This window comes from Parus major, chromosome 7 (assembly GCF_001522545.3).
Source record: "Parus major isolate Abel chromosome 7, Parus_major1.1, whole genome shotgun sequence".
Lineage (NCBI taxonomy): Eukaryota > Metazoa > Chordata > Aves > Passeriformes > Paridae > Parus > Parus major.
The window spans coordinates 11,428,504-11,452,453 of record NC_031776.1 but is presented as its reverse complement, the minus strand read 5'-3'; the positions used below and the strand labels follow the sequence as shown (position 1 = coordinate 11,452,453).

The window sequence follows — 23,950 nt, the reverse complement described above, 5'->3', positions numbered from 1 at the left end:
TTTTTGTCATTAATATGATCTTTAATAAATGGAATAATGCACCATTTTTACAGCAAGCCTTTTCTCTCAGGCCTAAAGAATAGCCTTTTAAATGTTCTTATCCAATGTCTCTGTATCAATACAATCTCTTTATTTAGGTTTATATATAACAAAGCAATTCTTACAAGTATTCATAGAAAACTCTGTAGTGGCTTTAACAATGTCAGCTTTCATAGTGGCATCCACAGATGATTAAAAACCAAAAATTAGCTTTTTATTTCATACTCACACTGTTCCATGAAACACAACTTATACAGCATAGCAAGGGTATTGGGCAGCTTATACAAAAGAAATAACTGAAAGCAATTATTTATAAATTCATACATGATATTTCCTCAGTCATTTGAGAGGAAAACCAAAAATACCCGTTAACAAAAGGGTTCTGATGAGACTCCATATTCTAGGATTTCTCCCCCTCTTCCCCCAGAAAAGCTCGCTCAGAAAGTAATGCTCTCTTTACAGTCTTTCATAAGGAAAATGGCAGTTTCACATCTTATTTTAGCCTTTACAGAAGACCAAACCCCAGAATTAATTCTTGCCATATTTATTTTCCTCTTATACTGCATTTTGGGGGAAAATAATTAACAGCGATTGTAAAATGTGATTCCAGCTTATATAAATGTGAATAGAGCACACTTTCGTCTAGAGACAAAAAGCAGACAAGAAACATATACATACAAACCATTTTAAATACGTTTCAACAGTGTGAAAGAGAGAGAAGAGTCACCAATCAGGAAATTCAAAAGTGACAAATGAGTCAGCTATAACTTGGACTTGCCTGTTTGTTCTTGTGACTTCTTACAAAGACCAGAAACATGGACTATTTTCTGAATAAACAAGACTGAAGTGTGAAACTTCATGATACAGTTCTGAAGCACAAAAAAAAAGTGAATCAAGTGCTCTAGAAATAAACCTCACACATTTGCTGTCTTAAAAACAGGTGAATGGGCTACAAAAGCGGAGGTTTGGGAGACCTTGGAAATAAGGCTTTATTTCTACTTTAAAATAGTTACCAGGCGAGATGCTGCGCCTCGATGGACACACTCCAGTGATACATCTGCAGAAGCCTGCAAGGACTGGGAAGAAATCCTTCCTTCCTGTGCTGTGAAAGCATGGGGTATGCATTGAAGTTAACCAACTGAACGATTTGAAAATTCAAACAATTGCTGATGGAAACAGCAATAGGCTTTGAAAAACAGCTGATGATTACACTATGAATTAGCATAACTCCAACCAGTTCCTGCTTATTATGCACATGTGTATGTTAAACCACAGTGAAATAAACAGAAATGGCCAGAAGAAGTAATTTGTATTAATAATGCACTGTTAACACAGACCTACATGGAGCCCAGATCAACATTAAAGGGCCTTGGTGTAAATGCGGATTTATCTTGAACCCTTCCACTCCCACTCCCCCAATGCAGTTCCACTTCTTGACAAAGCCACAGCTGCTTTGTGCTGACCCAACTCCACAGCCTGAATCCCTCATCAGCACCACCCAGCAAAGCTCAGGAGCCAGGGTTTCCCCTGCAGTCCCACATTCCACATCAGCTTTCCTAGAGCTAATCCTCCCCAGAAACATTTTAACACCAGAGCCAGCAGAACCCAACACTCTTTTGCCCACAATCCAAGGCAGACTCCTGTTGGATTCCAAGCGCTCAGTGTGTGCTGATGAGGCAAGCATTCCCTCAAACACAGGTGCTAAACATGGCATCCATTTGGATTTGCAGGAGTTATTGCAGAAATGGAAGTTCTGCCTCCAATTTTACTCAGTACAGAAGAAACCCGAAATGAGAAATCTGATTTGTTACTCTTTCATGTCAAAACTGAACCTACTTGGGGGGTGGGTGAGATCAAAAAGGGATGTATTTCTATAGCTACAGTTTCATATGACAATATAGGAGCCTAAAATGTAATTGGATTTAATGGACTAAAATACTACGTTTAAATGGCAACCACATATATAACTATAGCTACTACATAAAAAAGCTTTGTAAAAATTATCATGTGTTAAGTGTTTTGGGTTATCTTTTGATCTTTGAGAGAGGTATTTTAAATTACTCAGCTTCAGATAAAGCTTGCCATGTGCATACCCAGGTTTCTCTCTCATAAATCCATTCCACCAAACAATCAGTGATAAGTCTGTCACAGGAGATCTTGGACTACTGGACTACGTGTCACAGTCTGATCCCAGCTTTACTGTGATGCACTACAGACAATTTTAAAATGGCATATGAAATCCTCCCCCCCGCCCCCCCCCCCTTACTTTCTACCAGTGCTACCATCTGATGCTGTAACTCACAGAATTTAATCCTGGAACTTACACACAACATACATATGCATCTAAATACACAAAGAGTTTACGTAAAAATATATATATATATATCTGGCTTCACTGCAATATGTATAGTTTTTTCACTGAAGAAAGGCTTGAGGTTGAACAAAAAATAGTAAGCACATTTTAAAAAGAAGTTCAATACATTTACCTGTTAAAATGGGTAGTGGGAGATCAGAGAGGGAAGTTCAAATAATCCAAATTTATGCAAAATACTAAGTTGTCCAGTCTATGATTCAACTTTCAAAGACTGGTCAATCCAATTTCAATTTACTTTGATGAGCTGCTACAAATCTTCCGATTAGACATCAGGTCATTTATATGCTACTGTGCTTGGCAATTATTATTTTTATGGCTTAAACCCAGCCTATTTCAGCAATGGCACCAGCCATCTTTTTTAGACAAGTAAAAATTACAGCATAATTAATTTCTAATGTATAGACTAAGTATGTCAATTTTAACATTCTCCCTAATTAGGCAAAAAATGTTCACAGTAACATTTCAATGGCAAAATGGCTATAAACTTTTGTATTTTTCATTAAAGAAAATTGTAATCAGAACATAGACACAGTAATGTTATGTTAGTGGATTTTTTTTAACATTTAAAAAAGGAATATCATTAGAGCAAAATGCACTGAATACTGGGACTAGGGCATATACAGTGTATACTTATATATATTTTAGTAATAATTAATGACTATTAAGTTTGGGGCAATAATTTATTCCATACAATTGAAGAACTTCCCTATTCTCCTCTCTGAAACAGGTAGGATTCCAGATTTCTTTTAGAGAAAGCTGACAGGTAGGAGGATATGAACTTTCTGAACATATGTATGAGGTGGACTTTTTTTGTTGCTTATTTCCTGAAAATTGCCAGCATCTATCTTGCATTGTTTTGTGCCCAGTGCACTGAAAAAAAATCAAAATGTGTTGCCTTTGAAAATAAGGTAATTTTCTATATGAAAACAAGAGACAAACAAGTGCCACTAAGAAAGCAAAACAAGAATGGAAATGTTGTTTCTGAAAATATTCTGATACTATCTGATGGGTTTTCTTTTAAATTAGGAATACCTTTAATTTAGCTGTGCAGTGTAAGTGCATCTTGGAGTTTCCAGAAAGGCCTCGGTAACAGGAACTGGCTAGCGTATGAAGCTGTAAAGCAGTATAAACAAATTCAGAGAAGTGCTGCAGATAATCTGACCTGAAAATACCAATTTTAGAAGACTATGAGGCATGTCTGTTCAAAGGGTTAGAACTCACATTCTAAAAACCATGTTCTGTTGGTATCACTATTACAGGAGACAGAACAAGAGGCAATGCATTACCCTAAGCAACTCTCCTGGCTTCTACTGGTAAGCCATTTTCTATACCCAGCAAGATTTTGGATTTAGTCTCATACATACAAACATCAAAAATGTTTCCTCTATCATTTTACTTGAATTATCCATTATAAATTACCATAACAAATATTCTACTGTTGCCTATTTGTCAGTGGCACAACTAACAGGTATTTACACCACCATTCTATTTTAATCTTGCCATATTTTATCTTGTCTGCAATATACACAAGAAACTGACAGAAAATTATCAACTTCCATTTGTTTTTTTAAACCAAATAAAATTAGCAAAATCATAACTCACACAGAAATAAATCACATTTGTCTTCTTTGTTTATTGTACAGTATCACTATCCCTGTGTTTGATTTATAAAATTCCTTTTCTTAAATGTATTTTGTTTGGTTAAGAATGATTCCCTGCAGCATGAGATAAAATTCAGTATCATTTAACTTACAGAGAAAGTATTCTATGGACAATGGATTATGTGCTGTGAGGAAAAAAAATGGCATTACTAAATTAAACATTAAAACCAAACTGCTAGTCTGATTTCATCTAGCTGGGCAGAATTACAGTATTTTGTTACCTACTTAAGAGTTTGCTTTGACTGACCTTTAAAAAAGAATAGATTTTTATCTATTTAACCTATAGGGTATTTCATGATAAAGTACGTTTTTCTATCATGTTACAAATTATATTTATCCATGGTAGATTGCACAACCAATATTGCTACTAATTATAATTCATTCCAAAGGCCCTCCAGCAGCTAATAGAAATAGACAAAGGAAAGAAATATTGTTTAAGAATGTTGAAGGAGAACTGCAGAACAACATTTTCATCTGGTATTAAAATTGATTGCATTGATCACAAAAAGGTTGGATTTCTTACAAAGGCATGGCCTGCAAAGAGAGGCTAAAAGACTGGTGCAATTCTGTCTCAACAGAAAGAAGCAGCAGTCAGAGAAGTAATTTTTCTCTCCCCAGAGCAGTCTGAGTTGTTAGTGAGAGTCCTAAATATTGTTTTCAGCCCACATTCTGAAATGCTGATGGATGATACATGCAAGGCAAAGCAAAAGTCATTGGGAAAGGAATGAAGAATCCTCAACACCACAATAAGGTGCTCACCAAAAAACACCACTGCGCACTCCAAACGGAGACTCACAGGAGGCCAGAAGAGAAGACAGACACAGTGAGCAATATGAACAGAATGCCAGAAATTCTGATTCAGGTCTTGAAACCCAGCTGAGCAACTGGCAGGTTTTCAACATCTGGGATGTGAGACTGCAGCAGATGGGAAGCCAGAGAATGAATTAAAAGTCAAACCAGAAGAAGGCTGTATTTTTAAAAAGGAGAGATATAACTGTATTATACAGAGGGAAAACGTAATAATGCCTCAGAGACAAGAGGTACTATTTGAACTGGTGCTTAAAGAACACAGGGAGCTCAAAATGTGCCTTGTGGCTTGTATTTCTACAGCTACACTTAATAAAAGTCTGGATTTATAGTGCTATCTCTTGGAGATATCTAGGAGAATCTATGAAATGTTAAGAAGCATTATAAGAGAAAATCATAGCAATCAAGCACAAGCAAGGGATTTTGGGGAACAGCAAGAACCAGATGTAAGCAAGGCATGTATTAGGTTAGCTGTATCAACAGATAGAGAAGAACAGGGTTGGCAAAGTTTACCTCAGGGGGGAAAAAAATGGTAAAACGGCAAGGAAACAAATGAGCTTAAAAGCAGAGAGCATCTGCTTCAGTCAGTGGAAAGGAGACAGGCTGGGGGAGGCAATTGTTTGCTGCCAGTATCCTGCCACAGGAGTCTGGCAGGCTGACTGAATTGATTTTCTTTCTTTGAACATCACCCATTTTCACATGAAGTGATAAATCTTTGCTTGTTACCATAGACTGATGTGTTACACCTTTTTATACCCAAATAGTTTTTACTGAAGTGTTTTCAATTGGAAAGAATGTTTCTCAGGTGGAAGGCTATTTCTTAGGTGAAAGGAGGTTCTAACTAATAAGAAAATTAATTTTCTTTCAGTAGCCAGTAAATCCAATAATTCCAAAAAAAGGAAAGGTTTACTTGAGATAGTGAAAAAACAATTTATCTCAATACATATTACATTCACATTCACTGACAGCTAAAATCAATGTGCATACAAACTGAAAGAAGGGACTAAGCAGGGGGGGAAAAAAATCCCCAACCTTCCCCCACAAACACCCATGAATTTCAAAAGCATGCAATAAATTTTAACAAGATGAATGAGGGCCTTTAAAAACTCTGAAGGGAGGACGAGTGTTTCAACTCTACTTGGCAACAACAATCAATTAGGATGCACCTACCTGCATAAGTAATCAGGCTGATTTTTACCCCATACTGTCTGTAAGGAGGTAAATCAGGAAAGACTTGTGACTCATCACAAAACTGCTTTGTGCCAAGTAAGGTTCATCATTTTTTTCTCTGTGTAAACAAAATACGTTCACAACCTATCTTCACTCAAGCTTTTAAGTATGACAATTATTAATATTTCTGAATAAGATGTATTTTTCAATGTACATCATTAGTGATCTAAATAAGGTTTTACATAAATACAGGGAGTGCAACTGCACACAAAATAAAATGGAAAAAATGGCTGGAACTGTTTCCTTACATTTGTTCAACATTTTGTTACTCAACTTCACAGGCTGGCATCTACTACTATAAAGGAAACACATTTTGATTTGGGAGGATCAAAGGAAAGGTACGGAGCTCAGATTTTTTTTTTTTTTTTTTTGTTCCTTTTTTAAAGCCCTTTCAAGTTGGGGAAAATCCATGCATTGTCACCTCTGAGCACAATGTGATATTGGCAGCTGCTTCAAGCTGGCTACGATGTGCAAAGTTCACTGTCATGACCGGCTGACTGCTCAACTGTCAAGGAAAAATTAACAAATACAAAAATGGGAACATGTGGCCGTTTTAGAAACACACTTTTCAATAAAGCCTACTGTGAACTATAGACTATTGCACGTTTCAACATGACACAAGGAAAATAAGGGGCTCAAAAGAGAATACACTTTGTAACATAGAAATATACAGACTAGCTTGTGCACAGAAATCAAAACATGGTTACAAGACACCACTGCAGTCAAACCTGTCTTAGAGTCTGCTTATGATCTTAGTGACCTTAAGAAACTGGTCCAAACTGATTATCAGCAATACTTTTTTTTGTTACTTTTTTTTTAAAAAAATATTTTGAGACCACATCTTTGATACACATATATATATTCCGTGGTCAAAACAGACAGACTTAACTTTAGCGATACTAAATAAAAGTGCAAAAACATTCAAAAAATAAAACAAAATAAAAAAATATGGAAGCATAAGCTAAAAATTTTCTGCATAGCTGAAATCTATTTAAAGCGAGTCCTTGGTAGGGGTTGCTGACAGGAGGAGAAAGCAGTTTTTTAAAATGTCTTCTGCACGTTTGTTTCAAATAATGCAAAAAAAAGGTCATTTGTCGGCTTTTGAAGCGTTTCACAGGCAGTTCACCCCTGCGTCCTTAGAGACCATAGTGGTGGCAGTGCCCCCCTCTGCAAGGTACACAGCAGTGCTGGATTTGGGGGGCACTGCCTGCTCACTGCCGTTGTTGTTGACCTCGCAGTGCAGCGGCTCCGTGGAGATGACCCACGTTGACGGACGCCACCGCTTGAGAGAGTACGGAGTTTTCACGCGTTTCTTGATCTTCTCTCCTGAGCCTGATTTGCCATCTTGTGAAGAGTCACCCACTGAAGGAAAAGAAAAAAACAAACCAAAACAAAAAAACAGAACAGAAAATAGCATTATGAGGAAGGTAAGATTAGATCGGAGTCCGGGGTTGTTACTTAGTGAAACAACAAAAGAACAAAACCTTTAAACACAGAAGCAACTGTGTGGCAGAGGCATGACAGGTCTAACTACAACAGCTGCCACTAAAACAAAGGGTTGGATTTCTGTCAGAAATTACTTCAGTGAAGTAATTTGTGTTACCTGGAACGCACAATGGCACCAAACAGGAGAATCAGCATTTGACATTTGAGGGGCTTTTGCAATCATAGTATCTTACATTACCTGTAATGGGAGGTACAAAAGAACATTGCTACTACAGGACAGCAAAGGCTAAAATTTAAATAGTGCAATGTTAGGTCCCCTAATCCTATTCCACCTAGCAAAGCATTTCACCTGAAAACAAAATAGTCCATTCTCTGTTAAGATATTAAGTCAGGATTTGGAATGCTGGATGGCAAAACCAACTTTAACCATGATAAAACTTCAACAGTGGAAATCTGATTGTTAAAAAAATTTATACAATGCCTTCTTTTAACTTAACCTTCAATTAAAGGAAATGACTGCAACAATATTTTTTCTTTATCTCATTAAGATTTCAACTCACATCAACAGGTTAAGACAAAAATTAAGTATTCTTACTAAAAAGGAAGGCTTAAGCATTCCATTGCTGAATATTCAACTACAGTTCTTGAAAGTTATGTTCTCGCTTGGTTTTAAACCTTTTATTTCCAAAGATGCCTGGCATCCCACTTTACTCCACTATTATCACAGCATCTTCCTAAACACAGTCACGAGATTTGCAAGCACCTTTCAAGACTACAGTGACTTCTGGAAATATGTTTTCTTTAAAATGCACACCAGGAGGTCTTTCCAATAGCTCAAACAGGCTCAAATCTAGAGGATGTACCTAATTTAACTATAACTACATGATTACATTTTTAACGTAAAAGGGTGAACTCCATTTTAATCTCTTGGACCTCTGGACATAAAACCTTGAGGAAGTTATCCTGAAATAAACTATTAAAATAAATTCCTTCTCTAATTACTTGGTTTAATGTTAAATGCACATGGCAAACTGATGAAGAATTGCTCTAACTATTGGAGCTAGGACAGCAAAATAGAAAATGCCTCCTCCATTTAGGCTGGGCTAATACAGTAAAATCAGTTGTTTTAAAATCATGAAGCATATAAGTAGTTATTATAATAAATAATTTTAATCAATGCATCTTAGAAACAGCTACTCTTTAGAGAATGAGGGAAAGAAGAATGAGGGAAAAGAAGATATAATGTGCCCCTGCAGAAAAAAAAATGGGACACTTTTTCAATATGCTTTGCAGCTACCAAAGGCATTTGCAAGGAATAATGGAAGTTAACCTAGAGTCAGAATGGATGGGTTAGAAAGAGACAGATTTATTCTGTGTATGTGGAGGGACGATAGTGATCTAATATACGGGAAATTATGGAGACAGGACTTCATCAAAAAGGCTGAAATTGCGCTGAGAGAAATTACATTTATATGAGATTTAATAACTATGCTTCGAGGAGAGACAGAAATAATTTCTATTCAAGCAGATATATGCAGTTATTAGGTAGAAAGGTGTCAGGGAAACATCAGTCCTGCAGGCACTTACACTGCATACTACTGCTATCCAAACTACTTGTGGCTGACAGATCCAGAGAATTAGGCCTCTGTGCTCTCCTAGTCTGGGTCTGCCCAGGATTTCTCACTACATTCTGGACACTGGCTGCAGCTGTGTCTGCGCATGGATTGCTGTTGTTGTTGTTGGCGTTTGTTCGCCCGTTATCCAGTGGTCGCTCCCTCCTGTCCACCAGGCGGTCCAGAACACCTTCATCATGGCCAACCTGCTGCTCCCGCCTCAGCAAGGGCTCGTGCTCATCGGGACTGGAATTGATATTCAGCCGACTGTCCTCCCCACTGAACTGGTTCTGGAGCATTTCCTGGGCCCTCTGTGCTACCGAACCGCCGGTCTGGCCGGAGGGCAGCGTGCCATTGACATACTGGGTTGTGCCAGCATGGGAGTTCATGCCGTGGCTCCTTCCAGCCACTCCGTTCATGGTTACTGTCACGACATGAGGTTCTGCAGCATTGATAGTGTTCATCTTGGCAACGCCCGTTTCCACTTGCTTCAAATTTGATTTGTGCTTACCACCAAACTTTAACCGTGGCTCTTTTGTTGAATTTTTGGTGTTTAGAGGGAGGCTGGTAGGCCTCTTCGGAAGGTTCTGTTGCTTGGGCAGAGGATAGACCTGAGCAGATGGGACATCCGGAATCAAACACGCCTGACCATTGGTAGCTTGTGTGAAGTCCTGCTGTCCTGTCACCTCTACTGCAAGTTTTATCAGTGGATAAAGCAGGCTGGAACTAGTGCTGCTGAGTGGATCTGGCCCGCTAAACTGCTTAAGTGAATGTTCCATAAGATTCTCATCAGAGCTTTCTTTCAGGTTCTTATCCACTTCTTTTGGATCCAATTTATTTGTCTCCAAGTCCTCCTCTGTTAGCTGCAGACAAACAGGGGTGGGCCCACCTGGCTGCATGACATTTGTGGTGTGTAAGTTTGTTTCATCCGAATAAGGCATTTCGGATATGGTGGTCATGCCAGTGCTAGGAGTGAGGCCAGTTGTATTGGTGGTGGACAAACTGGTGACACTCGTCTCAGGACTGGGGATGCGAGCTTGTGCTTGTTGCCGCTCGTAGTTAATGGAATTTCTATTCTTTTCCCCTGAAGTCAATGGTGTAGTGGACATTGAATGTTCAGAAGAAATGTTCTTCACTATGCTGTCAGTGTGGTGGATTGAATCTTCAATGTAGGAAGAGGAAGAATAATCGGGATATGGCCTTATCTTTGATACGCGTCTATGATGCGACAGATTCCTTTAAGAAAAGATAAGTGGTATTAAGATCATATGTGTAAACATCACCTCATACTATAATGCCTCGCATTTAAGAGAGCTGAGTATCTTTCTTTTCATGCTTAAACTAAGGATAGATACAGCACAAACTGATGTATTCCAGCCACTTCACTGAAAAGTGCTGGGGGTAAGAAAATTTGTTTTACTAGGGCAAAATTTCATCAAGGATTTGATTTCCTAAAAGAACAGTAATCCACTATTTGTCCAATGTGCTGCTTGTCCAGTTGGCAAAGTACTGATAAGGTTCTATTCTAGATGCAGAGAAGTGATGCTGAAGAAGGTCAACAAAAACCCAAAAGACAAGATCAAGAAAGTGATGCTGGGAAAATGTCACAAGGTCCTAAAAAAACCATGAAAACTCTGCTACTTTGACAATTTAGATATTCTATTATTTGAACATAATACTTTTTCATGACAATAAACACTGTCATATACAGCAACATTATTCTTTTCTCAAAACTGGATTTCTAGAGTATACTATTAAAGGCACTTTGAGTCTGAAAATTCTCATTCCCTCTGGATCACGTATGAGCAGAGAACTTGCATCACTTCTCTTGCTGGGGTCAGAGTAACAATGACTTAAACAATGGCCCTACAAAACTCTTTGTAGTTTTGAAAAATTACAGCTTTGAGACTTGGTAATTTCCTGAACTCATATCGACTGCAAATTCAGTTTTCAGCAGAACACTTTAAACAGAAGTTTTATGCATCATTTAACAAGTGTACTTAAAGACAATTCACTTTGTCACTTCATATCATGGCAAGCCTGCTGAGACAGTTTGCCTGAGCTCAGTTTCAAAAGTCCCTCTGTGAGAAATACAGTTGTGTACATAAAAGGTGCCTGAACTCTGGGGACACGCAGGAGATCTTAAGAACACAAGCAGTTGGGATTATGTCATGCAATACCCATATGCAGAGTAGGTCATGTAACACACACCCCTTAATGGATGCAGCAAGCTGTAGCTTTTGTCCTGGAGTGAGCTGAGCACTGCATTGGGCATTTCCTGCTGGCTAAACCCAAATGTGTTCTCTTCTTACCTCTCATTTTGCATGGCAGTTGACATAGGGTTGACTGTTGGACTAACTGATTTATTTCTCTCCCAAATCATCATGAGTTCTGCCATTCTCTCCTCAGCACACTGTGCTGTCAGTCGAGCTTCTGCATCTTGATCCCAACAGTCTTCAATTGTTTCTTTAAGTGACCTCACAGCCTGCCAGGAGACAAAATCCCCTTTAAGTTGTTTTTACCTTTATACTGTGCTTCTAATTTACTGTTTTACGGCAGCATTCTGCATGCCTGAAAACAGTCACAAGCTGGTGAAAGAGAGAAACAGAAGATACACAATTTCATTCAAAGCTAATTTAACCTAACAATAGCAATATGCAAAAGTCTAATAGTATCACACCATACACACACACACCAACTGGGAAGACACTTAGGGAAAGCGACATTCACCAATGCCCATACAACCTTCAGCCAGCCCTCTGATGGATGTGTGCTCTGCTCACTCTCCCTGCCTTATGAGAGCTTTGTAGGATTGCTGATATTTTGGAAATGCTGCCATGGTTATCCTCATAGTTCTGCTAATGGTCACTGCCTCGCTCCCCTGCACCGCATGCAAATAACAGCCATGCTCACTTCATCATCCTTGTCTTCTTCTGGTTCCACAGTGACATCCAAATGTCTCATAAGTATCAATGAATTTGTCTGCTCCATGGGAGGAGATTTTTGTTGCACTTGTTTTACAGGTGTAGAAACAGAAACACACACGTGTTCCTGGCACCACACTGCGGGACGAACTGTACAGTCAGGATTAGAGCTCAAGACCTCCAGAATATGCTGCCATATGTTCAGGGAACTGGAGAGGAAACAACTGAAATTACGAGCACTGAACACTTCTTCCATTCCATCTGGAGTACAAAAGCCAGGCAGACATTTATGGGCCCCTGCTGCCAGTCTATGCCCATGGAGAGGAGCTGGTTTGCCAGCACAACTCACATTTACAGCCCAGCTTTAACCTCTCCAGCACTGAGGGCTGAGTATAATCCCATCTGGGCACTAATGCATTCAGTGGGTCCTGCTGACTGTCTCTGTGCCAGAACTGCCTTGTGCCCTTCTGGCAGTGGAAGCCAGGACTAGCTCTGAGCATGAGCCAAGAGCTCCTCACCCATGGAGTGGGCTCCTGGCATCACTTGCATCTGGCAATCACTGCTGCTCAGCGAGGCAGCTCTGGCTGCACAGGTGGGGACGACCTCCCACACAAGCAAACCTTCCATCTCCCCTCCCACAGCAGATCAGAGAGGGGATAAGGCAATACCCTCTCCTTAGCTGAGGGACATGAGTCTAAAAGTACCCTCAGGGACAAGGACAAGGGAGGGTGCTGGATCCATTTTCTCTCCCACAACAAAATGCCTTCATTCAGCTTTTAGGACTTGATTTCATCACAATTTAGACTAAGTCAGTGGACGCCCTAATCTCCTGCCTTGCCTCTTTGCAAGACTCTCTCCTACAAGCAAATTCAAATGGAGTTTAATTTAGTACTGTCTGTCCCCCAGCAGATCCTCTCCTTTGGATGTGTTAAGGATCATTAAAGGAACACAGTACTGACTGTAGAGAGAGTGATCAAAACTCAAGTTCCTTAGCACCACATTTACCACAATTATGTGTTTTCTATTAATTTCAGGTTCAAAGACAACTATGCTAAAATGAACTATTTACAAGTACTAGCACTCATCAAAAAGATAGAAGGGACCAGAAATCTCCATTATTCTGTTAATATCTGTCAGTGCTGACCTCTGAAGTCAAGCATGGATCCCACTTTGGCAAGTGAGACAAGAATACCATAACATGTCAACACAGTTTACAGCCTTCGAATCGCTCAGGCTGTTTCTTTATACTGTGAAAAATAATGCTGCTAATCAAGGTCTGTAACATAACATAGATGGTTCCAGAAGCAGAACAAGACTGCATAGACAACCACAAATCAGGATCTCACATCTTCTGAGTATCTTAATTATAAAATTAAAAAAGAAAACGTTTTTATTTGTATTTCGCAAAAGAAAAGGACAAATTCATTTGTTTCATCGGTGACTTTGCATGAAGTTGTTACGACCCAACATGCCAGCAGAGATTTAAATAATGGGAAAAAGTCTTTTATCACATGCATTAGATGCAGGAGGATAGGACCTGGCTCCAGAGTGAGGTTGTCTGGAGCTTAATTTTCTACACTATCTGCACTAGAGTGCTCATTCAGATATTATCCTAGACTGGCATAGGATAGAAGAAGTTGTTTGACACCTGTGATTATTCTTTTCTCTTAAAGCAATGGTGTAGATCAATTCTTAGAGCTGGAGTTATCATCACCACTTTTATTATTGAGAAAAAGAAATTAGCAGCAACACAGAGATTGTGTTAGGCACTTTAAATATGGGGATCATCTAATAATGCTGGAGTCTATCAGCTTGCTAGAACATAATTAACTTTTAAAATGATAGTCAACAAAACAAACCTTGAACTGTTTCAGTTTTAACTGGCTTCAGAAACAGGTGTCAAGCTTGGTTCTTCCAATGATGCATTTGCCAACACAGCTATAGTTAAAACAGCTGTTGTTTGATTTCCCTTATACTTTGGGTGCTGATTTCTCCTTTTTTCTTCTTTCCCCTTTACCCCTGAAACTGGCTGGCCAAAAGTGCTTAATAAATCACCTCTCTTGGAAGCTCTCAGCTTGGTTACAACACGTTTTACTACAGGCTATGCTCCTCTCTGAAAGCAGGCTCCTACATATTTGCAAGTACCAGCACAGGTGAGCCTTGGGCTCCTCCTCGTCTGCACAGTAGCTACAAACTTATCAACCACCAAAGTCTCTGAAGATTGAAGGGCATCATTTCAATAAGGGAATAACAAGAAGTATCTTTTTAGGTAACAGTCAAAAATGCCATTTTCATGCTTGCAATTAAGATGTATTACCCTGTATCAGATGGAACTGTGCTTGTAATAAAAGACAAACAGCCCCCTCTAAGCCAAGGGGATTCACATTACCTGACCTTTGCTGCAGATGAAAGCAAGCACAGACACTCACCTGACTTGCTCTAACTTGCTGGCCTGCAGAAGCAAGGCACTCAGCCATAGCTACACTCATTCAAAACAACAAACAATATTATGATGTTTATAGTCTTGAAAATAAAAATTGCAGGTCACATGAAGCCATATAAAATTTTTATGTAGTTATAATGAAATGATTGTTAGAAGCTTTAGCTTCTGCAAGTCCTGAGGACTATACAAGTTCAAAAAAGTTTATTACAATGTTTACCAATTTTAGTTTTGGTAGAGTATATTGATGTTTTTGCCAGCTATTTCAGTTGATATTTTAGTTCAGTTTTATTAGTTTATAAGTTGTCAAAAGGCAAAAAATGGCTTCATGTTTCTCATTCAGCACACAGAGAACACATGGGCACTTCATGCACAATACTACAGATAGTGTCTAAAATTAATGTAACAGGTTATCTTCTGTATATCACATTGCAGCATGCAACAACAACAGTAGTATTTGTCCTTAAAAGAAATTTAGTTTTCACATCAATAACTTTTAAAAACTGAATTCAAAATTTAAGAAGTCCAGGCAGAGACAGCTCCCAATCCTTAAATACTAACAAAGAGGGAAAAAGTCCCAAAACCTAAAAAATTGCTTTTAAAAAATGAATACACCCTAAAGCTGGTTAAATTACTGTTTCTTTGAAAATATTCTCTCTCACCAGGCTGTTCTCTTTCCATGCTTCTGGGAATTTTGGTCTTTGCTTCTCTCTAGACACCAAGACTTGCATATCTTCAAAAGTGGGATGGTTTCCGACTTCAGTCTGGAAAGCCATCTGGTACTCTGGCACAGATTCCCCTGTTAGCAAAAGAAAGAAAGGAAAAAAAAAAAAAAAACAATCACAGATTAAAAGGCAAAGGCTTTCAGTTGATGAAAGGCATTATCAAATTATCAAAATTGCTGTCTATCGCAATGTTCCCCACTTTCCCCAAAGTCTAACTCCCAAAAAAAGCTGAATTAACTTCAAATGAAGTAAGTGCTGTTCAGCAGGCTTTCAAAGGATAGCATCCTCAGACTTTATGGTTCGGTGGCACATTTGGAATGTCTTGGAGCCTGAAGGTGACACCTACTTTCTGTGAAGTGCCACTGCCTGATTATATTCATGTACTTAGTTCGGGAGTAAGCCCAGCAAGATTACAAGCCTCTGCACACAAAGTACAGCTGTGGAACTGTAGAGAGCATGCTGCATTTTAGATTCATTCTCCATGCTGTAGCTTGTGAAGAAAATGGTGGATGTGGCACAATCTGATGTGTAAATTTTAAGTCTACTTCCTTTTGGCTTATGTTATGGGTAGAGAGGATTTTTCAATTTACGGAATTTTCAATGCCCTATCATAAATAAAAATACAACTAAGTAAAGGCTATATTAAGTCACAACATGTTCTCATGATGAAAAGTCTGAAAGACACTTCAGGCACTTCTATCAGTTCTCAGAACTGGAAACACTGCCTTTGCCACCAGCCCAACTCCCAGCATTTCTAAACTCTGGACAATAATAACAACAACAACAACAGCAACAATAATAACGCTCAATTGGTACTAAACATGTGCCTTTCAGCAGGAACCACGCCTCGCCCTCAGATGCACCGTCCTGACAAGCACCACCTCGAACACTAGATGGCACCGACTTAATGGCAGAAGCAATTGAGGAAACTGCTTCCCTTCTCCACTTCCAAGAGCCCGGGCTCTGAAGCAGCTTTGGCTGCTGGTGCCACTTCTACATTACGGTTTTCCTCAGTTCTTTTCCTTACCTGGGAAGAGGTCTGTACATCTCATGAAGATCTCCCAGTAGATAAGGCCCAGTGCATACATATCTACTTGTTTCAAAGCAGATTCACAGTCCCTCAAGTTCACTGCTCCTTCAAGCACTTCTGGGGCCATATAGCGGATCGTACCGACCTGGGAAAACATCAAATCAAAGCTTCACATCAGGAAGTGGCTTCCAAATTCAAGTGAGTTCTTAAATGCCCTATTCTGCTTGGTATTTTTTACAAGGAAAGCACAGCTCGTTCCAAATCAACGTACTCAGCTTACCTGTCTAGTCATAACAAAACCCTTCCCCTACTCTGTCACTTTTTTTGTATGTACCAAAACAAAATTATTTTGTCCCTTAATGTTCTCATATGAAATACGATATAGTAGAAGTGTTTCTTTTTCCTGAAATTATTCTGTTAAACACCAAGGTATGCATCATAATGGAAAAGGATCCTGCTGAATAGGAAACTTTTTCTCTATTCCTGGACTGTCAGCAAGGTGCCACCCTACATCTTCTATAGTCAAAGGTTATTAACAGTCTTGGAAGATACCTATTCATTTTCACTAGGATATGTTTTAGATCAGAGCACTTAGTCATCAGTACTTGTAGGACAGCATTTTGTCAAAGGATTATTCCCCATCCCCGCATTTTAACCAGCAGTTTCTCTGTTCAGTATGAGAAGATCTAGATGGAGATCTTCTGCACTAGCTATTTTCAATTTAGCACTTGCTTTCTAAGGGAGGGTGATTAACACTGTGTAGCATGTTCTTTGAATGATAAATTAAGTTTTTCTGTAAAAGCACAGACAATAACTACACTGAACTATTAGGCATTCTTTGTTTAAAACAGTCTCACTGTATTTCAGTAGCCTGGATTAGATGTCAAGCAGAAGATGCAGAATGTGGTATGTCACCATTTCAGAAAAATTAACACCAAAAGCAAAGAATGTTTGATCTTCAGTTACAAGTACAAGACTGAAGGAACCTGTACCACATAATGCAAGGGAACATGGCAACCAAACCTACCTTGTGTCTTCTTATATCTCACACAGAAACTTCAGTCTTCCAATCTATCACCTTTCAAAATGGCAGGTTTGTGATGAGTACTTTGAGAACAAAACCTGTTTCTTTCTATGGAGGCTTCAGCCACTTCTCACCCATGTCATTCCCCATTACAGAAGTTGTACCACCTGAACATTCATCCAACCATTTGTACTTACCTCACTAATGGCTGCATTGTCTTCCTCACCTGGTCGTACCAGTCTGTTCCCAGTTAATTTCATGGAGAGTCCAAAGTCACTGATTACACATGTTCCATCATTCTTTACCAGTACATTGCGGCTGTTCAAGTCACGATGGGATATTGCAGGTTTGTAATGGTCTATTTGGACACACAGAAGTGCTTGTTACTATTTGAGCAATCCTACTGTTTGGCAAAATGAGAGAACCTCATTATGTCTGCTCTGCTATTATAAACAGAGAATCAACTTATTTTTTAGGAAGCTAACTTTTTTGCTTTTTTACAATGAGCTCCAGAGGAGCTATCTAGAAAAAACTGACTGGCATCCAGAGTTTCACTGGATATATATGATATATTAGGCTACCACCTTATACAGTTCTAATGTTCACCAACAGTCTTCCTCCCAATGGATATTTTGGCATGATTTTAGCAGTGAAGACACGGTATACTTAAACACAGATCTGCTGCCGTTATAACCTAATAACCATTCCAAATGCTCTCTGTCATTTCCACACTCCTGCGTCAAATGCAGCACCAATTATTTACATTATAATTGGAATTACTGCTGGCACTTATTCAGAAGATATGCAGACAATATTATTCCAGAGCCTGAACATATTCATCTTGCAAGGGATCTGATCTTTTCCAAAGAATAATCTTGCTTGTTCCTAGTCTTTATTATTTTGTTAGTAAAGCAGACAGCAGTATAGAACTTGTTTTACTGTGGAATTTATTCTATTCCGTGTATTCCTTCCTAGCATTCACAGACAGTGACTGTCTCTCCTTTATGATGGAACACTTACACATTTTCTGGCTAATAATGGGCACACCTGTCTGCACATCTCAAAATGATGAAGTTAAGATGATAGCTGCAGTTTCAGTGGCACAAAGGAATACTGATTTGGGTATTTTCAGCACTTTTAATAGTACCTTTAGTTGTCATTCTTTGCTAATGCTCATGCTTAACATTTGAGATACACAGTTTGAAACTTTAATCCAAACATTAGCACCTTAATGTAGATAAAATGAAACCAGCCTTTTATTTCCTGCCAAAACCCTAACCTTTCAGTGCCAGGCCATATTCTGCAGCCTGATACAGAATATTGTATGACAAATCTGAGATCACAGATCTCAGAATATCTACCTTATAATTATGACGCTTTAGCTGCTGAAATACTGACTGAAGCATGCATGCAGAAAGATCCAAATCAATACACTGTCACAGCCAATACTCTAATAAAGTACCAGAAGTCCAGCAGTAATGTTTGTACACAGCAAAAACTAGCCCAAACCCTCAGACAAAAATCCAGAGATGTGATAAATAAAATTACAGTGGGGTTAGAAGATTTAATTTTATAGTACACATTTCACACACAAACTAAAAATTGCTTTGGTGATTTGTTTCTGAACTGCAAAAACAGACACAACACCTCATCTGTTTGCCCTCTGCTGGAGAGGCAGCCAGTGCTTCAGGTCTTCAGTAATCTGTTGCCATGATACAGCAGCACTGCACATCTCTGCCTCCTCCTGCCTCTCTCTGGGGCTCTCCCACCTCGCACTCTATTTTCACACAAGGGTTAGCGAGCCCACAGAACTGGGCTGTTCAGAAGGAGGGAACTAATCAGAAGTTCTGAGCAAGCTCTATTTGCATGCATCACAGTAGGATAAAATAAAGGCTGGAATCTACTACCTGATAGAAATAAGAATATACTGGAGATCTTTGTATCCGCTCCTGGCCTTACCTCCTCGAGGCAGCTCCGTGTGCAGGTACGCCAAGCCCCGAGTTATAGAGTGCGCCAAACGACAAGAGCTCACCCAGTCACTCGTGTGGAGACTCAAATATTTACACAAAGAACCCTAAAAAGAGCCCCCCCAAAAAAGACAAAAAACATGGATTAAAATAATTGTCCAGTAGAATAACTCAAAATCTTCTGGAGAAATAAAGGCATTTCACATTTTTTCTTGTTGTTTACAGATTTTTAAGAACAATCCCTCTTATTAGCCTCCAAATGTCATCAGCTTGGCTTTTTTTTTTTTCTTGGCTTAGTGGGTTGAGATTCCAGCCCATTCTACTGGAGGCCACAGGACTGTTGTCATGATGTGATTGGGAAATATTCACTGTATTAAACCAGCTTCATGATCTTTCTGCTGCAGAGCCTGCCCACCACCAGATAATTTTTAAGCTAGCTAAAGGCTGTGATTTTATGCTTTTAGTGAAGTTCAAACGATAACCAGGGAAAGCTTTAGTCAAGATTTAGATATATATATATATATATTTGTAATTAAGACTATCTTTTCAGAGTCATGAGTTACATGCTAAATTGAGGATATCTGTTCTGACTAACTTTTGATAAAACTGATATTTTAACAATCAAAGATTCTATGTGTGATTTAGAACAATTTTTATGTTGTTCTAAAGGGACAAGAGTGTCTGACTACAGGGGCAATAATTCTGTGGCTATTATGTCATCACAAGTGACCCCCATACTGACCTACTACACCTCAGAGTCTCATCAGAGCAGCATGCTGATTGATAAATACACATATCATTCCTTTTACTTGCCTATTTCCTTCAGTCTGAAGGCATGTTTGGATAAAAACACAACCTGGGTCAAACCTGTCTGTCCTCTTTCACCAAAGTAACACCAAGAACAATTTTCTGTGTAAAAATGCCCTGGTTTGTGTGTTCTTATTTCCACAAAGGAAAGTATTTTGAGGGAGAATGATGTTTTACATGGGGAATAGTTCACCTGCACATCTTGTGTTGGTTAGTCCTTACTGAAATCAGATTTATGGCTCCAGGGTGACACTGCAATTCCCTTCTAGCAGGGCTGCCACAGCAGGCTTCCTTTTCTGCTGTTAATTCCACATACAGCAGAACATCTGCTCACTGAATTACAGATCACACTGTGCATTAATTACACCTGCTGTGCACTTTTTCCAATGACTTCCAAACAACCAGTGGATTGATTTTAGACTAATCTTGCTGTTCTTAATACCACAATTGGAAGGAATCTGATAATATGATGTCATAAGCTTCATCTGTACATTTAATCAGGTCATTAACAGAGCCTGTTTACCTAAGCAACAAGACACAATTTTCAATCAAATTGCATTTCAACTGAAAATCCTTTCATTCAAGAAAACAGCAAAACCAGATCACCTGTGAAGATAGTTATGCTATGCCCTTCCAGGAATAGAATACTCATTTGATTTTACTTAACTTTCATTTCATTACAGTAAAATACACCAGTTTTGTCAGAATCACAAGCCTTGCCACTGTCCACCTGGTATGGCCACAACTGACCTTTTTCATGGTCACTTCTAGTTTCTGCAATCTCTTCTTAGATGACTGTCTTACAAGCTGACATGATCGAGTGTGTTCTCATGTAAAAGTTTCAGTTAAGACACTTTTTATATTTGTGCTTTGTTGCCTTAAGTCTGTATATAGTGTACATGTGTGTAAATACATACCTATGTTTAAGGTATGTATTTACATGGGTGCATTTAACTTTCAATACAAGCATATACACAGAGCCTAAAAACCCCTAAGACAGGCCATCATTACTGCTACTTAGCACTGTTATGCTCCTTTTTGCTATTCAAATAAGCAGCTTTTATCCTACTGCCTCTATAAAATATCAGGCTTCAGGCATCCCCTTCACAGCCTGCAGGAAATACGAGTTTGCTTATTTGAGACCAAAAAGCTTGTTAAAAGAAAATATTTAACTGAATAACTAAAGTTCTTTTCCATACACAGGCAAAAAAATCTCCCCGAGATAAATTGTGACACCATTTTTTGCTTTTTCATATATATAACCCCTATGTACATTTTATGACTTTTGAGGAAAGCTATTCACATTCATACTGCATATTTTTTAAATGTTCTGTTTCTGTATATGTGTGTACACACACAGAACATGAAGTACCCCAATCCATGAATTTGAGAAATACAAGCATTCAGTTAGCTGAGGAGAGTTGAAGATATGGTTCTGGAAAGTAAGGCTGCCTTCTTAAGACACGTCCTACATCATCTGTATATGCCACAGAAAGCTTTAAAGAAGCTAACAGGACAAAAAACGCACCATGATTTATAGTACCACAAACTAGATTGACATCTTGTATCTATTACATTTCACTGTAAAAATCCCCACTTTTTACAGCTATTGAGTGAGGTTATAAGACAGAAATAATGTCTTAATATTAAGAAGTTTTAAATTTATTAGTTAATATTTTTAAGTAAAAACAACTCTTCAGGTTCTGTCATTGAATAAAGAGAGAATTGACTAAAAAACCCTCTAAAGCCTGACTAAATGTACTCCACAGATAGGAATTTGTAAGACTATGTCTGGTAGCACTAACTAGGAAATCTAAAAGGGTATTACAGTTACGCACAATAAGGTCCATTAAAATTGTCATTTATATGGATTATTTTTACATTACTGTGCAAGAAGAACCACCAAAACCTAAAGTACATCCTTTTCACTTGGCTGTTCTCAGGATTCTTAACCAACCCAATTGATTTCTTTGAAGCACTTACATTGGGGTAATATTCCATCACCAATAAATATTCCATCCGGCCGTCTGCAGTGAATCTCTCATCCCCCACAATGAAGCGGGCGATGTTATCGTGTTCCATCAGTGGAATCCTGTAAATGTTCCTCTCATTGACAAAGTTCTGACGATTAGCAAAAGAAAATACTTTCACAGCAACTGGGCGTTCATCTAGGGAACCTTTATACACTGCTCCATATCGTCCCCGGCCAATCAACTGCAAATGCAAACATAAACAATCAGTTCACAGAATAATAGATGAAGACAAAACCCAAGTTTTCACCCTTACAAGAACTGTATGCCAACTTTCACCCTGACTTATAGTATAAGAACAGTGAAGTTATTATTTAGTAATGAAAACCAGAATTAGAATGCTTTCATAGAGGCTATTCTGGAGCTGGAAACCTCAGCACAAGCCAACATAGGTCTTACTAAATTGATTTATAGTCTGAATGTCCAGTAAAGATAGCATAAATAATCTATTCAGTACTTTTATATATATACAGAATCAATAAAATACGTTGTTTTGTGCTGCTAATTCTCTTACTAACTTTTGCCTACTAAAGATTTATAGTTTTTATGTGACGAATTTCATTTCACTTGAGAAATCACAGACATTAAGTGAAACATTAAGGTTTAGGACAGTTTATAAGCTGTACCTTTCAGGTTAGTGGCAACAAAGATACACATTTGTAGTGCAAAACAGATGCCAAGAGAGGTAAACAGATTTTAATAGAAGGAAGAAATTAATTCCTGAATACCTGTGAGTCTTTAATCTAGCCCCCACTATGTTAGACTGTCTTCAAGAATGGCCTTTCACATCTCCATAGTAACTGCAGAAGAAAGACACGATCTCTACTCTAAACCACAATGCAGAAACACCTCCAGGAAGAGCCCTAATTTCTAAAGCTCAAAAAATTCCAACTACATAAGAATTTAAGCCCCTATTAAAATAATTTTCAGGAAGCCTCATACATGAAACTGTAAAGATTTCATGAGCCATTTTTAAATACTTACAAATGGAGGAGGAAGAGAAAACAGAAGGCATAACAAAAATAACGATTCTAAAGATGATAAAATCATCTTACAGGAAAGTTTTAAAAAATAAAGTACCATTTAATGGAAAGACTTCCTGTTTCTCAGTTCTTTTATATCACTGGGTTGCAATGCAGCAGCAAGTCAGTTCAAGGTACAAAACTGAATTGTAATCTACCCACAGAGATGTCAAAAGGCAAGCACAGGTTAAAACATTTGTCCTGCAACACCCTGTGCCTGGGGGTAGAGGGTCAGCTCCTTCGGATACAAAAAGCAGGACAGAAGGCACCACAGCAGATCTCTCTACCAACTTCCAGTCTTGGAGAAGGTCACTGTTTTCTCCAAGACTGCATTATCAGTACAAGGGCTTGCATCTGGTGCTTTGTGCACCTCTACAATACCCCTTGTTAGACTCTTGTAAACCGTGCCTCAAGTACTTTTGGGTGGCAGAAGACACCCAAGGTTCTTTGCTGAACAGCCTGCTGTCACCCCTAGAGCAACTCACACTCCATGTCTGCAGTCTGCATCTCTGGGTGGGGTTGGTACTGGGAAAAAGAATAGCACCAGTCTGCATCTCAGTCATTCTACTCATTTTTTTTCCTGGCTAAAAGCTTTTAAAAAGTCCATATGTTCCATCGAGCATTCCAACTAGAAGCATGACATTTCGCAGTTTTGTGATGATACATCTAACACCAAGCTGAGCAGAAAGTTCTGGTTGGCCTCTAGTTGCCATGGAGCTAGATAGGGCCCCACACTGAAGAATGACTACACATTGAATATTCTACACAGTGGAATGCACCACTACTGAACTATACTGCCCTATCTGCAGTA

The 23,950-nt window shown here is 38.7% G+C and overlaps 1 protein-coding gene across 1 annotated transcript in view; it reads right to left on the bottom strand.

The window, feature by feature from the left end:
- Positions 1 to 23,950, bottom strand: part of BMPR2 (bone morphogenetic protein receptor type 2) — a 104,977-nt gene continuing 81,027 nt past the window's right edge. Inside the window, exons 6-13 of the mRNA XM_015634383.2 lie at positions 22,071 to 22,301; positions 19,273 to 19,387; positions 17,511 to 17,671; positions 16,287 to 16,434; positions 15,197 to 15,333; positions 11,483 to 11,655; positions 9,145 to 10,406; positions 1 to 7,473 (exon numbers count right to left, since the gene is read on the bottom strand). Coding sequence (XP_015489869.1) covers positions 7,223 to 7,473; positions 9,145 to 10,406; positions 11,483 to 11,655; positions 15,197 to 15,333; positions 16,287 to 16,434; positions 17,511 to 17,671; positions 19,273 to 19,387; positions 22,071 to 22,301 — 2,478 coding nt within the window. The 3' untranslated portion in view covers positions 1 to 7,222. The remainder of the gene's footprint in view (positions 7,474 to 9,144; positions 10,407 to 11,482; positions 11,656 to 15,196; positions 15,334 to 16,286; positions 16,435 to 17,510; positions 17,672 to 19,272; positions 19,388 to 22,070; positions 22,302 to 23,950) is intronic.